This window comes from Tasmannia lanceolata, unplaced genomic scaffold (assembly GCF_043159265.1).
Source record: "Tasmannia lanceolata isolate RefF3 unplaced genomic scaffold, GAP_Taslan_0.1 ptg000015l, whole genome shotgun sequence".
In the NCBI taxonomy this organism is placed as follows: domain Eukaryota; kingdom Viridiplantae; phylum Streptophyta; class Magnoliopsida; order Canellales; family Winteraceae; genus Tasmannia; species Tasmannia lanceolata.
This window is the reverse complement of record NW_027518692.1, coordinates 51346985-51363375: the sequence shown is the minus strand read 5'-3', so window position 1 is coordinate 51363375 and position 16391 is coordinate 51346985. Positions and strand designations below refer to the sequence as shown.

At 39.7% G+C, this 16391-nt stretch overlaps 2 protein-coding genes across 2 annotated transcripts in view; one reads left to right on the top strand and one right to left on the bottom strand.

Annotated features, from left to right (window-relative positions):
* The first annotated feature begins 932 nt into the window (after positions 1-932).
* LOC143892274 (phenylalanine ammonia-lyase-like) lies at positions 933-5560 on the top strand. Its single transcript, XM_077396767.1, has 3 exons — positions 933-1638; positions 3490-3964; positions 4043-5560. The coding sequence occupies exons 1-3, from the start codon at positions 1238-1240 to the stop codon at positions 5315-5317; spliced, it is 2151 nt and encodes a 716-aa protein (XP_077252882.1). The 5' UTR covers positions 933-1237; the 3' UTR covers positions 5318-5560.
* A 1743-nt stretch (positions 5561-7303) lies between these two features.
* The window catches only part of LOC143892273 (uncharacterized), a 79996-nt gene continuing 70908 nt past the window's right edge, over positions 7304-16391 (bottom strand). The window contains exons 18-21 of the mRNA XM_077396766.1: positions 14865-15950; positions 9244-10182; positions 8740-8941; positions 7304-8317 (exon numbers count right to left, since the gene is read on the bottom strand). Of these exons, the coding sequence (XP_077252881.1) occupies positions 7704-8317; positions 8740-8941; positions 9244-10182; positions 14865-15950 (2841 nt within the window). The 3' untranslated portion in view covers positions 7304-7703. The remainder of the gene's footprint in view (positions 8318-8739; positions 8942-9243; positions 10183-14864; positions 15951-16391) is intronic.

Genomic DNA, 16391 nt, shown 5'->3' with positions numbered 1-16391 from the left:
CTTGTTTCTTTAAGTCTTTTATTAATTATTTAATGTTGTGGACATTTTGCACTGTATTTTTCATATTCCTAACGTTTTAACTTTGATGGGAGACGCATTTAGAAGGTGGCATATACACCTTTCTAGTGTATAAAAAACACTCTCATCATTTTATTGGTTGGATATGCAAACAATCTCTTCTTCACTTTCTCTCTCTTGAGTTTCTTTCTTCTAAACTGATGTTTTACAAGTTTCAGCTTTAAGAATTTGCAAGATTACTTTCTATTCATACAAGTTGTCAGCATAGATCGTGTTCGCTAGGCCACAAGAGAACCACATACTAACCGTGATGGGGCCGATAATCTATATTAAGGGTAGCATTAATCCGTAACATGACTTTACCACTCATCTTTCATTGAATTTCTTACCTATTAGCTTTAGGTTTCATTTATGGATTTGCGGATTGCTTCCTCTATTATGGTTTGTGATTTCGTTTTCTTCACTTAACTCCTTCATACATATTATTTAGATTGTTGAACTATTCCAACAATAATGTGGTACAATTCCTAGTAAAATCCTTGGGTCCCATTCAGAATAGATGATTCAACCGCTCGAGGAGGTAAGAGTATTCTGGTCTTTACACATCTTTGCAAAAGGAGGCTATTTCTGTCATTTCCCATTGTTATGGGAAATTTTTCGTCATTTGAGTCTTCTTTGAAAGACGCATTGAAAATGGAGGTGACGAAAAGTGAGGTGGTATTCCACCAACCACCTCTCTATCTTTGACGAGTAAAAATCCGCGTGGCGACCTCATGCTTCTCTCATGCTTCATGAAGCCACGTGTCAATAATTTGACCGTTTGATGCCATACAAATCGGACGGTCATATACACTTTTCAACTAACCCGGTTGCCTATTGTTTGGTGAACCATTATCTATTTAAAGTCTCAAAAGCAGGTGAACCCAACTCAGGAAATTCCATATTCAATTCTGAAATTTCCGCTCCCAAAATCCCTCCCCACTAATTTCAAAAACACCTCCTCTTTTCCTTTCTAAGTTTTCTCTCATTACTCAAAATTGAGTCTATCTTTTGCCTGTTGAACTCTTGTACTGGTTCGGATACCGGTGCATCTCGCAAGATCACGAAGATCAACGGTCAAGATCGTAGCTAGTCTGACAAACTTAGTTTTTCTTCATCTGGGTCATCTTAATTTCTTTCCCTTGCTTCATAATTCGAAAATTTTTTTTCTGGGTATTTCATGTCAAACATGGAATTTGATCAAATCCATGAGAATGGCAACGGTCACGATTCGATCGAGAGTTTGTGTATCAAAGACCCATTGAATTGGGGAATAGCAGCTGAGTCAATGAAGGGGAGTCATTTGGAGGAGGTGAAGAGAATGGTGGGAGAGTTTAGGAAGCCTGTGGTGAAATTGGGAGGTGCCACGTTGACGATCTCACAAGTGGCGGCCGTGGCCCACCAATCTGACATTAGAGTGGAGTTATCAGAGTCTGCGAGGAGTGGAGTCCAGGCGAGTAGCGAATGGGTGATGGAGAGCATGAACAAGGGCACAGATAGCTATGGGGTCACTACAGGGTTTGGTGCAACTTCACATAGAAGAACAAAGCAAGGAGGAGCCCTTCAGAAGGAGCTTATTAGGTAAAATCTTCTCTAATCATATATTTAAGGGCGACGATATTTTCAGCCCCCTGCATTACGCTCACGCCTAGGGTTGCAACTGGGGTCAATATTTGGGAATTCGGGTTAAGCTTTTACCATAAAATCGGGTCGGATTCGGGTTGATTTGTATTCAATTTTTAGCAAAAGCTCGACCCGACCCGACCCAAGTTGCACCTACCCTTATAATGTGATTTGACGTGAAAAGTGGGCAGCTTTAACTCTTTTTGACGTCAAATCACGTTATAAGGGGGAGGGTGTGTGTGCACGTAATGCAAGGGAGTGAAAATATCATCTTTATGCTTTTTAACAAGGCACCCATTCAACGCTCATATTTTCAATACTACCTCCTCCTTTATGTTTTTTAATAAAGGCACCCATTAAAGCCACGTAGTTTCAATCCTACTCATTCCTTTGTTAAAAAGCATTAGAAATGTTTTTAGAAAATATAAAAAGCATATATTTTTAGAAAAAGTATATGATATTTTTTTGATTTATTTTTAGCTACTTTTTTACTTTTTTTTTCTACAAATTTTTAAATAATATTTTTTTTGTATCATATACTTTTTTTTGGCTGTGTTGTGCATACTTTTATTTTTTTTACACAAAAATTAATTAGAAAATTTTGTATCATTTTTTTTGCCGTGTACACGTAGTCGGATATTACTAGAATGAATAAGCCAAAATCCTCCCAAAAAAATCAACCAGTATAGTTTGGGCGAAATTGCCTAGCAAATCCCCATATTTAGAGTTAGTTTTAAAATGTCTGTGTCTCTGGAACTGTTATTTCCGCCTTTTTTGTTTGTCTTTTTCATTGGGATAGGAGAAAATGGAAAACTGGAAAAATTTCAGTTTTAGAAAGAAAAAAATAAAATTAAAGGGGGGTGAAAATATCATTTTCCTAGTACATAAGAATCTATCATAAGAGGTAGAAATATGAAATCTATTGATATGATATAACGAGATTTGACCTTATCAGAGACTGAGAAACATGATCTTTCTTTTCTTGCTTTTCAGTTTAGGTAGATATAGGCTACTAGCAGTAGCGGCCCACATGTATTTATATCGTATTGATTTTTATTGGTGGACATTCATTACATGTGGTTGAACGAATCCTTTCTGAGGATAATTTTGTCATATCTTTGAAGTTGAGAATGGTGACTGGTGAGCAAGAAAAATATGATCCGAAGTGGGGCCCATCTGCGCAATGATCCAGACCATTTATTTACGGCCACAGAGCAAAATCCTTGTGAAATTCAGGTTTTAGCTGGTAAAAAATCCAGGATTTTACCATCCTGGATAGTAAAATTCATGTATCCAAAAGCCCATCATTTATGAAACTGTGATATTTGTTGGGTGAGATCTATCATGGGTTGCACATGGATGATACATGATAGTTGGAGTCGTGGTGGGTGTTCTAGTCTAGAGTTATAATATTATTTACTTGAACAATGCTATTGTTTTCTTGGCCACAGAACAATGCATGTGGCTATGGCCAACAATCCAAGCAGCATGTGTATAGCCCAAAGCTCCACAAATCGATGGGTTTACTTCATCAATTCATGTGGGCTATATGCTGCTACACCTGCCTTTTCCACTTTATATAATCTCTCAAACAAGAGAGGGTGCCAGTATAAAAAAGTAGGGTGCAAGAAAAAAAATATAATTAAACTCTGGTGGGCATTTATGGGTTGAGAATAAAGAATGTAGTAGCAATTGCGTGTCCCATATGGGATAGATTTGTCTTTTCCTCTTTTATTATTATTATGATTGCCATTGTTATTATTGGATTCTAATTCAGTTAGTGCAATGGAATAATCCGTTTGACAACAGATTCCTCAATGCCGGAATCTTTGGGTCCGGCTCAGAATCCGGCAACACATTGCCGACCTCGGCTACCAGAGCTGCCATGCTGGTCAGAATCAACACACTACTACAAGGTTACTCTGGGATCCGATTTGAGATCATGGAGGCAATCACAAGTCTCCTCAACCACAAGATCACCCCATGTTTACCCCTCAGGGGAACGATCACGGCATCGGGCGATCTCGTCCCTTTATCCTACATTGCCGGGATCCTCACCGGTCGCCAAAATTCCAAGGCCGTTACATCTGATGGGAAACCGGTTGATGCCGGAGAGGCATTCCGGCTTGCCGGAATCGCCAACGGGTTCTTTGAATTGCAGCCCAAGGAGGGGCTTGCACTCGTAAATGGGACTGCAGTAGGGTCCGGTTTAGCGTCTCTAGTGTTGTTCAAGACAAATGTACTTGTGATTCTCTCAGAAGTCATGTCGGCCCTCTTTTGCGAGGTAATGTGAAAACAACCAATTACTCCAAAAGCTTACGTAGTTAGAGTTAGTGTTATTTAATCATTTATACTTCAACAGGTAATGCAAGGGAAGCCGGAGTTCACTGACCATCTCACCCACAAATTGAAGCACCATCCAGGCCAAATTGAGGCCGCGGCCATTATGGAACACATTTTGGATGGGAGTTCTTATATGAAGATGGCTCAAAAGCTCCATGAGCTTGATCCCCTCCAAAAGCCCAAACAAGATCGGTACGCATTGCGTACTTCCCCACAATGGCTTGGGCCCCAGATAGAAGTGATCCGGTCCTCGACCCGATCGATTGAACGAGAAATAAATTCCGTCAATGACAACCCATTGATCGATGTTTCGAGGAACAAGGCGCTCCACGGGGGGAATTTCCAAGGAACCCCGATCGGAGTTTCGATGGATAATACCCGATTGGCAATCGCGGCTATAGGGAAGCTCATGTTCGCACAATTCTCCGAGCTTGTCAATGATTTTTACAATAATGGGTTGCCATCTAATCTTTCGGGCGGACGAAATCCGAGTTTGGATTATGGGTTTAAGGGGGCTGAGATTGCCATGGCCGCCTATTGTTCGGAGCTCCAATTCCTCGCGAATCCGGTGACTAATCATGTACAAAGTGCAGAGCAACACAATCAAGATGTGAATTCATTGGGTTTGATCTCTTCAAGGAAAACAGCTGAAGCAGTTGAGATTTGGAAATTAATGTCATCTACTTACTTGGTTGGGCTTTGCCAAGCAATTGATTTGAGGTATCTAGAGGAGAATTTGAAAAATTCTGTCAAGAACACTGTAAGTCAAGTGGCGAAAAGAGTTCTAACCATAGGTGCAAATGGGGAACTCCACCCATCGAGGTTTTGCGAGAAGGATTTGATCAAGATTGTTGATCGGGAACACGTATTTGCCTACGCTGATGATCCGTGCAGCTCAACATACCCTCTAATGACGAAATTAAGGCATGTTTTAGTAGAACATGCTTTGATCAATGGCGAGAAGGAGAAGGATTCAAACACATCAATCTTCCAAAAGATTAGTGCTTTTGAGGAAGAACTAAAGACCCATTTGCCGAAAGAAGTCGAAAGTGTAAGAATTGCTTATGAGAGTGAGAGTTTGGCAATTCCTAATAGGATCAAGGAGTGTAGATCCTATCCTCTGTATAAGTTTGTGAGGGAAGAGCTGAATTCCGGATTTTTGACAGGCGAGAAAGTCCGATCGCCGGGGGAGGAATTCGACAAAGTGTTTACAGCTATCAGTGAAGGGAAGATGATTGATCCCTTGTTGGAGTGCCTGAAAGACTGGAATGGTGCTCCTCTACCCATATGTTAGGAACTGGTTTCAAATATTTCTTGCACTCTCTATTGTTGTTTCTATTTCTATTTTTCCTTCTATGTTCACGTATTTCTATTTGGACGGAGTTTCGGCAACTATGCCGGGAGAATTGGTACTCTTTAAGGATCTGTATGTCTGTATTTGTTCTATCTTATTTTTTTTAGATTTTTTGGTGCAAGGTAAAATGTAATATGTATATAGAGACTTTTTCACAATATGTTCTTGTTTGTTATCTTCCTATACCATGCTTCTTTTAGATTACTACTACAGTACTGACCCCAACTTCAGAGCTATCAAAAGTGACTTACAACCACACACAATTTATTGCATCAATAGTGGCATGAATCACCGGACAAACATCATCTGCAAGTCCTATATGGATTTTAGAATCAGGTTTTAGTTTGAAAGCAGTGTCAAATTCTGCATTTTACAATCCATTTTTCTGGATTTTAAGTAAGAAATCCAGGTTTTAGAAATCCCCTCCCCTCTCTCTCCATCCCGAGATTTCTAAAACTTAAACAAGGAAGGATCCCGTATTCTCTTGCTCGATAGAAAGAAGGGTGAGACGGTCTCCTTCTCTCGTATCCCATCTAGAATTTTGAGGAAATCCAAAACTCCAAAATCTTCTAAAACTTAAACAAGGAAGGATCCCGTATTCTCTTGCTCGATAGAAAGAAGGGTGAGACGGTCTCCTTCTCTCGTATCCCATCTAGAATTTTGAGGAAATCCAAAATTCCAAAATCTTCAAACGCCCCCTAAGTGTATGAGAATCACAGAAGTTACTGTAACATCAGGAAGAAACCTAATTTTGTTTATTATGTTTAAAACACACAAATGTCATGAGTTTTTTATTTAAATGTTTCGATTTATAGTGTTTTTTTTTTTCCATGAGCAAAACTTCTCATGAATAGTTCAGAGACGTTTCAAAAATTACCCAAACTGGGTTAACTATCCTCGAGGGAAAATGGGATTTAATAAAGATATCTGCCCACGGGAACACGAGTCACCTTGAATTTTCAATGATATCAAGTGAAGAGAGAAACTACCAAAGAACATTGCAAGAAGATACAGTCAAAATAGCAATGCCCATTGATGTTTTGAAGTACGCCATCAAACAGAGAAATTTCAGAGTGGAGAAGACCAAGTTACAAACTACTCCTAGGAACAAAAAGTACTAGTTGACTGATTATGTTTAGATTTTCCTCGTCAAATTCTTCTTCACTCCTGCTTTTATGATTCGATCCCGACAGTTTATCAACTTGAGGGTTAATTAGTCGAATCGCTTGCTAACTATTGTCCAAACGCTCGAATAACACACTGATATGCCCTTAATAGTCTACCAATTGGAACGTTCGAATAGTGCACTAGTTTTTAATTCGAACAGTGTTCAAATAAGCACATTGTCTTGGGAATATTTTACAATCGTGTGGCTCATAACTGTCACATATGATGAGTCAAATTAATTAGAGGGAAATGTTATCCACACTATTTTGATGAGGGCACTCCTCACTTAATTAAAAGTACTGTATGGCCCTCACCATAGGATGATCCAAACCTTCCATTAGATGGGCCACAGCCTAAATAGGTTGTGCCCCAAAAATCATTTCCATAGGTTGATCCTAACACTTCTTTCTATAGAGGGTTAGGATCAACCCTCTAACATTATGATCGGAGGGTTAGGATTAACCTATGGAAATGCTTTTTGGGGCACAACCTATTTAGGCTGTGGCCCATCTAATGGACGGTTTGGATCATCCTATGGTGCGAGCCATACCGTACTTTTAATTAAGTGAGGAGCGTCCTCATCAAAATACGGTAGTGCGGATAACATTTCCCTAATTAGAATACATACTAATGAAAGAAGGGAACGCAAGTACCAGCTCTCCTTGAAGAAACTGACACTTTTCCCTTGCCGAATTTCTCTTCATTCTTTAATTTACTTGTTTGGCTGCAAATATTTTCAGATCATAGTGCAACAGAAAAGACCCCAAAAAGATTCAATACATTGAAATGTAATTTTCTGATAAAACACAAATGAGCTAACAAGACCCCAAAAAGACCTAACAGAAGAGTAGGAAAATATGAATATACACCGCAATTCTGTGATTCTGGTCTTCTGAGTGAAATAAGTTGCTGTCAAACTATTGGAAGGTCATTCCACAAAGCAAAATCCCAATCAACCCGTCCCAGGCTTCATTTTGGCAAGTTCCAAAAGTAGCTTTTCCTGAACTTTGACAATCCATGAGATAAAATCTCTGGCCTCATTGCCCATTAAAGAGAAAGAATTATATATGTAACATATTGCACTTTGTTATTAGAGGCGACTAAAGGAATAATAACCGGTAAGCTGCACCTCTTGATAAGAGATGCCAGTCAAAACTGATCAGTTGTCCTCGTCCGATAAGCAAACAACTTCCACCTCTGCAGGAACACGAGCAATATTTGAAACAGGAGGAACCCTAGGGTTACCTTCTGGCACTAGAGCGGAGGGAACCCTTGTGTCAAAAATTGAGCCCAGAGTCGATCGGTATGGCTCAACGTGGCTTTCGATGTCCATAAGTAGTTCTTGAGTAGATAGAGAGGAAGAGGGAGAAAGTGGCAATGCACATGAACTGGGTTGTGAATTGGTCCCACTAACACCTCCCAACGGAGTTGACTTAGAAGAATTGTTAGTGACAGATTGCTGACTCTGCATTACGACTGGTGGGGGCGGGTGACTGGGGGCTGAGGTGGATGCCATAGTCCTGAAGGGCTGGAGGTGTGGGGCTGGGGCCCGTTGTTCGGCACTAACTTGGAGGTTTATGTGGGGAGGGATTGTTGGGTTAAACTGGGGTGTAGGATAGTTGCATGAGAACAGTGCAGAGGAGTGGTGAACGGCCTCAACAAGTTGGGTAGGGGCTGTGACGGGGGCAGGCGCACGGGCAGGCCTATGTACAGTTTGCGGAAAGGCCTGTGGCAAGGGCTGCTGAGAATGATGCACAGAAGTAGAAGGCAGCCCTGAAAGAAGAATAATGGTAAATGAAACTTTGCAGTAGAAATTACGAGCTCTCTTCTCGCCAACACTGATGAAAATAATGAAATGAAAAAGGCATATTTTGGAATTTAAACAAATTACGAAGGAATGAGAACCCTTCGACCCCTGTAAATCGGTAAACATTGGTGTTGTGCCAAGAACTAGTGGAAGAAAGCAAAAATTAAGACATGTATAGAAATATGTATGAGCATGCATGTATATATAGTGTCAATGAACATACATTTATCTGTGCTTGGTTTTTTAATTTTTATTGTGTACCAAATAGGGAGAAAGGGGAACAATTCCATGACTACCTCTACCTCTTATCATATGCCAATGCAAAATGGATGCGAAACAGGAACAAAAGAAATGAAAAAAATCATAAATGGCCTTTAGGAGACTGTACCTTTCCTCGCTGCTGGTCTAGGGTCGGTGAATTTATACTTGAAGGCCTCTGCTAATATCCGATTCAGACAAGCCTTGTTGAGGTTTGTTTCAAGAATTTTCTGCCTCTGTACGAACCTCGACTCTGCATCCTGAATCAAACCATTGTACTTCCGATGCACTTCTTCGATTTCTCTCTCACATTCCGACTTGAGACGAATTTTCTGCTCATTGAACATGAAATTGAAACAAATAAAATATCTCCCAACTGGAGAACACTTAGAAAACGGGATCCCGTGTGGAAACTAAAAATGTGAGTGATATGAACGATGATTTGATCCTTTTCAAGATTTATTTATTGCTTTATGGGGATTTGAGCTTCCGTCCTTTGTCTTTTAGTGGACGTGGCTCCAATGGTCGATGCCCATTTTTTTTCAACAAAGGATCCCGTTTTGCTAGCAGCACTCCAAGAAATATAACAGCAACACAACAGCATTTAATAAGTTAAGAGGTCTCAAATACGAACCTCGTCCTCATGCATTTTGACGGTTAGCTCCTTTTCTCTATGTATTTTTGCCATTTCATATTGGAGTGGATCTAGTTTGAACTGCGGGGGCCGGGGGGCTGTCATGGGATATTGTGGAGCACGACTAGAGAGTTCTGGTAAAATTCCTGTGTTTCCTGGATCTTCAATGGGTGTTACTTCCACAGACATGTCGGTATACAGAGGCAGCTGTGGCTGCATGATAAGTTGGGAGGAAAAATGATTTGATTGCCCCACTTGTGAAGGAATAGCTGAATGATTTGATTGCTCTACTTGTGAAATTAGGGTCTCAACTGGTTGTTGTGTTGCAACTACAGTTTGTTGGATAGAATTAAGGTTTGTGCTAGTTTGCTCATGTTCACTTCCCATAACTATAGATGCATCTGGTTGAAAATGTTCGACGGAGGGTACGCCCGAACTGTGAATACCATTGCATAGCTCATTTTGCGCTGATGTGGCATCAGCGGGAAGAAGTATAGGAACCTCCATCTGTTGGGAACTCTGCCCTTCATAACTCGGCACATGTTCACTTCTGGCTTCAGCAGACATAAGTGGTGGATTACAATTTGATTGCCCTACTTGTGAAGGAATAACTGAATGATTTGATTGCTCTACTTGTGAAACTAGGGTCTCAACTGGCTGTTGTGTTGCAACTACAGTTTGTTGGATAGAATTAGGGTTTGTGCTACTTTGCTCATGTTCACTTCCCATAACTATAGATGCACCTGGTTGAAAATGTTCAACGGAGGGTACGCCCGAACTGTGAATACCATTGCATAGCTCATTTTGCGCTGATGTGGCATCAGCGGGCAGAAGTATAGGAACCTCCATCTGTTGGGAACTCTGCCCTTCATAACTCGGCACATGTTCACTTCTGGCTTCAGCAGAAATAAGTGGTGGATTACAATTGATTGAGGGTACCTGGCATGTATGAAATTGATAAGAATTTGCAATTAACAAGTTCTCTGCCTAGTCTCTATCTATAAACATTAAAGAGTGTGTTTGTACACAACTATCTTTAACAATATGAACAAATCACATTTCAAGTCATTAGATATGACCATGGTTTTGAATCTCGGCCAAAATACCGAAATTTCGGATTTCAGTTGGGACCGAAACTGAAATCACCGAAATACGAAATTTCGGCCAGATTCCCGAATTTCGGAAATTTCGGCCTAAATTTTGGGAAAATGTGTTTTTTTAATTTGTTTTCCAAAATTTCAGCCGAAATTTTGGTAATTTCGTTACAATAATGGAATTGACTTTTTTTTTACAAATTTCGGCCAAAATTTCGGCATTTCAGCTGAAATTTCGGTTTCAGCTATGTCTGAAACCGAAACCAAAACCGAAATTTAAATCCATGGATATGACTACTTAACAGGTTTTACAGACTGATGCTTGAGCGGACTGCAGCCATTAATAAAATCCCCAAGAAAGAAATACCAAAGTGACCGTAAACCAGTCAGGCTATTGAGCATTTTGCAGATGATAGTCATATTTTTTATAGTCATATTTTTTTATGACTGTAAACCAGTCAGGCTATTGACCATCTAAGGGTTATCCTTAGATGGTTCAACATTAGAATTGACTTGAATAAGATAGGTGAATCTGCAGCGGAGAAGATGAAGTTTGCTCAGTGTGCTGGGTTGAAGTAGAATATTTACCGATCTCTTACTTAGGATTAACTTTAGGGTTAATTAATTTATTTACCATTCACGTAGAAAAAGATTAACTTTGGGGTTGGGTATTCTGCCAAAACCCCTTTGGAATGCCATCTTCAGATCAAATGGAGAAAAGAAATCTACTTTGGAAGTTTAAATATAAATCTTCTAGTGGAAGGATGTAACTTGTTGGTGCTTTTTATATCTCTGTTCAAGATCCAGAGAGCAGTGACAGGACTATTCCAACTCTTTGGGAATCTATGCTGCATGGATTTGGATTCGCGTGTCAGATCCCGGAATGGATTCGAGGTGTGGGATTTCGTAAACCCCCAAAAGTAGGATTCTTGGATTCGGTGATTTTTATTCAGTAAAATTAAAAGAAGAAAATTTTAAAAAGAACAAACACACACACATATATATATATATATATATATATATATATGAGGAATAAGATTTGTGCGGTCGAGGGTCCAAACACATGGGTCCCACATTTTTTTGTGCTGATCAAAACCATTCATTTGCAAGGCCCCATCATAGATAGGGTGTCTACAAAAAATCAGGTCCATTAGATCATCCTAACCCCTCCAACAATGGAGGGCAAAAATGGGCAGATTTGTGGCAAACGGTGTCTGTCCATTTTGACCTCCACAAATGGATGGGTTAGGATGATCCTAAGGAACTGATTTTTTGTACATACCCCATCTATGTAAGGGCCTTTCAAATGAATGCTTTGGGTCATCCTAACAAAGTGGGCCCACATGAGTTTGGGGCCCTCGACCGCACCTAAGCTTGGTGCGGTCGACCGCACAATCATTTCTCTCTCTCTCTCTCTCTCTCTCTCTCTCTCTATATATATATACTAGTAAAAAAACCCCTGCGATGCACGGGCCGACAAAGAACTGTACGGACCACATCATAGGTTGATCGAAACCGTCCATGTGATGTAACACAACATCAATAGGTTGTGCCCATAAAATCATTTACATAAGCTGATCCTAGCCCTCCAATCTATAGAGGTTTCCATAATTAAAAAAGCATAAAGGAGGGGGGTAGGATTGAAATTATGTGGCTTTCATGGGTGCCTTTGTTAAAAAGCATAAAGGAGGGCGTAGGATTGAAAATATGTGGGTTGAATGGGTGCCTTTGTTAAAAAAAGTGATGTGTAATTCTCATAGAATTCTGAGAGAAATTCAAATATTTCTCTCCTTTTCTCTTCTGCTATATATATATATATATATATAGAGAGAGAGAGAGAGAGAGAGAGAGAGAGAGAGAGAGAGAGAGAGAGAGAATGGTTTCTGGATTTTTTTTTTTTGGGGGGGGGGTGATCCAAACCATTCATTTGGAAGACCCCATCATGGATGGGGGCTTACCAAAAATCAGCTCCATTGGACCACCATTGGGTGTCCATTTGTGGGGCAAAAAATGGACAGATACTGTTTGTCCACAAATCTGTCAATTTTTGGCCCTACAAATGGACACCCTAAGGTGATCCAATAGAGCTGATTTTTGGTGGACACCCTATCCATGAAAGGGCCCATCAAATGAATGCTTTGGATCCTATAAAAAATGTGGCCCCACCCTTGTTTCTGTGCTCGAGCGCAGATAAGCTTATCTACGCTCGAGTGCAGAAACCATTTTCTCACACACACACATGTGCTCAGAAACCATTTCCTAATATATTATATATTATATACATACATATAATATGTATATATTGATGAAAAAATTTAGAGTGGAGGGTCGAGACGTTAGGTTTTTTATTAAGAGTCGAAGAAGAAGGGGATCGATGTTTGAGAGTAAAGGATCGAGGAGCTAGGGTTTTTATTAAGAAAGGACGAGATGTGCTTTTATAAAAAAGTTAAAGAAGAAAATTCTTTTAAAAGGAAAATATACAGGATTCGTATTTTAAAAAGAGACAACGATGTGTCGGATTCGCCTGAAGAAAAAGATTCGTGTTGGAAAAGACTAGGACAAGAATACAGATGTATCCCACGCGAATCCATGTCCGATACGCATGTTGAAACGTGTCGACACAGATTCGGCATGGGGGGCAACGAATGCATGCAACACAGTTGGGAAGGTAAGAAGAACAGGGAGAGGCTTAATCATCCTTTGATGTGGCAGAAGGTTAAGTAGAACCATAGAGCTGGAAATAAAAAGCTCTTCTTGGTGAGTGGCAATGGAGGTTGAGCAAATAAAAAGACGTCCATTGGGGAAGAGGGTAGGTGGAGGTGGCTCAGGAGCATCTAGGTCCTTTTGCAAAGTCAAAATTGACTTTTTTCTAGGAATTAGTTTGTGGGATGTAGGATGGTACTAGGTTCTTGTAGGACTAGTGGTGTGGTTTTGTTCAATTTTGGAAAGCTTTTCCAACCCTTTAACAGGTTAGTGATCATTTATGAAAGACTTTTGAGAGAGAGAGAGAGAGAGAGAGAGAGAGAGAGAGAGAGAGAGAGAGGAGGGGGGATGGATGCTTAGAAGTTAAAAGATAGTCTGTCTGCCTTTTTCAGTTGATCCGGTGGAAAATGTTTATACGTCTCCTTCCCCACTGATAAGGAAGTTTGGGCTTCATGATAAAGACACTGTTGAATTCATAAGAGGACGAGTTGACAGACTAATTATTAATATTGGGGTTACATTCAATTTCAATAATATAGTGTTTATAATGATCTTATAAACTTCCATAAAAAAGATGATGCGCTGTCATGGAAAATTAGTGAAAATATTAGTGACATATTTTTGTTCAAAACGTGAAGAGAATCTAGTTAATTTATCAATTTGTCAAACTCGGATTTTCTCCAACTAGGAGGAAATTGATGACGCAAATCCATAGGTTCTTCAAAACCAAAAATTGGAGAAGAGCGAAATATGAAGAGTTAATTTAAATATTTTCTGTGATTTAATTTGAATTTTCAGAATATTTTGGTTTGGGTTTAGAAAGTCAATTATTGGGAGGAAATATGATTGTTTCTAGACTCTAGATTTCTATCTTGAATTGGGTAAGTTGAACTGGAAAGGTTGAAAAAGGAATGGTTAATAATTAGAAACAATTTAGGATAGAATGTTATATATTTAGAGGAATTTTGGGTTAGGTTTCTGCAGAAAGTTTCTGTTTTAGTCCTGAAAGAATTCTAGCTCGTTTATGGTAGAGCGTGCATGTAGAAATGGTGAAGCTGATGCCTTGATTGCCTTCTCCAATCAGTCAGACAGAATGAATTCGAATGAAGGAAAAGATACGACACTTATTATGGCCTCTGTATCTTCCTTAGGGAGCTTGGCAGAATTTATGGGTTGGGGGAAACTCATCTAATGTAATTGGTTGGCCTCTTAGTGGTGTTCGGGCAAGATTCCCTCACATTGTTGACAAAATCCTGGATTAATATACACTTACAAATGTTTCCTTTTGAAGTGTCACGAGGGAGTTGGATGAGTTGGCTGATTCTTTAGCTAGAGAGGATGTAGATGAAGGTTTTCTGGGTGTGGGGCGATTTCTGCTATTTCAATGATTGGTACTCTTCTTAATAAATTTCTTTTCTGTTTCTCAAGACAAGAAGTATTAGGGAGACAGGCCATGGTCATACTGCCATATCAGGTAGAGAATTTTTTTGAAGGGAAATCATAACAAAAGGAAGGAATTAGCAGGACCCTATCAAATTCTCCGAAAGTAATACCCTAGTACATGACAGTTGAAGAACAACTCAGACCCATGTCTTTCATCAAGCTAAAGTCAAGATCATGGATTTAAATTTCGGTTTCGGCTTTGGTCCTAACTGAAACTGACTTTTTTTTTCAAAGTTTGGTCATTTCAGCTGAAATTTAAAACAATGGTCAATATATTGGGGTAGACACATAGAAATAACCATTTAGCAGATATAGTAACTGAGTTTCCTGTCTATAGCAAATAGACAGCCACAATTTGCAAATGAAACTGAAAATATGTACCTGATGAGGTGAATCAGAATCATTCTGTCCATTACCCATGTAGTCTGGACCATGGGAATTCTCTTCCCAACTGTGCCAATTGTTTCCGGCAATTGTTGCTCCTTCCAAGGCCGCATTGTCCATCCCGTCATTCTCATTGCTAACTACAACCATTCTACTATTTCTCATGGGCGGGTCCACAACCGCGTCATTCAGGACCCCACCTGGAACTTCAGCTGGTGTTCCACCAGGTAAAGTTGATTCACGAAAAAGGTACTTACGAAATCTGTCAACCAGTCTCCCACGTTTTGCTTCTTCCATCCACCGTGCTCCTAACCGTTTTTCTTTATTCCTCACGTCAAGCTGGATAGCCATAAGTTTTCTCTGAGAATTCTCCAAATGCCGATAGAGTTCATTCAATTTACATTCAAAGTTCTCATCTAGCTGCTTCAGCTTTTCTAACCTATCCAAAAGATTAATATGCGTACTCCGAATGAGATTTGACTCCAACCTGTGTGCTTCCTTCAGCTTCGCTATCGTCTTCTCTCTATATTTATGGAATTCTCTGGCCTCCTCTTGTTGTCGCAAAAGCAACTTTTTTGTCCTTTTAGCACAAACTCTCTCAAGTCGTCTGGAACAATGGCTAATAAATTCGTTATTCTGGGGACCACTTCCATCAAAAAGGTGAGACGGGGGTTGCACAGTTGTATGCTGCATGTGGGCCATACCATTAATTTCTTCACGATCAGGTTCCGGCTCAACCAAAACTCGTTGTTCTGAGGAATTATGACGGGGGGAAGTCTCCCTTGTCCCTCCTTTCAGTCCTTGCTGTTCAGATCCTGTGGGTCCCACAGTCCTTTCAAGCAATAGATGGCTTGCAACATCTTTGTTTCTTGGGGCAGATGACTGGCCATCCTGAGAAATTGACCCAGTGGCATTCCCCGATGTTCCTGTTTGGCATGAAAACCTTTTCTTCAACTTCCTTAACATAGAATAAACAGACTTGGCCTCCTCCTCCTTGCATTCAAAACTCAAGTGTTGTTTTGCAAGTTGAAGTGTTTCTTTCCAATCCACCTTGTGTTTCATAAGGGAAGCTGCCACCCAACACTGAAAATTACACATTGAAACATTAAAATGGCTCATATGCAGATAAAGCAAAAGAATATGACATGTTTTTAGCTAAACACCAAAATATAATAGGATTATAGGATTAACCAATTCAAATGAGGCTCCTGCAAAGAGAAGAAACCGCAATGATAATAGCCACAAAAATGTATCAAATAATTAAGAATCAAACGAAGCTCTATAGTGACCAGAAAGCTGTACATAGAGTAACTATGATACTTCTACGCAACACTTAACATAAGTCAAACCTTTCCACAAGCTTCAAATGAATATGAACTCTCAGGAATTATCAAAATCGCTTGGATTTCATTAGAAGTCTTTCCAACAATACAAACACAAGTCCTGCATTCTTAATTTCAGTCCCAGTGATCTAAAAACTTTGAATGGAATTAAAAGAGAAATGGTGAAATTCTTGATTAAAAG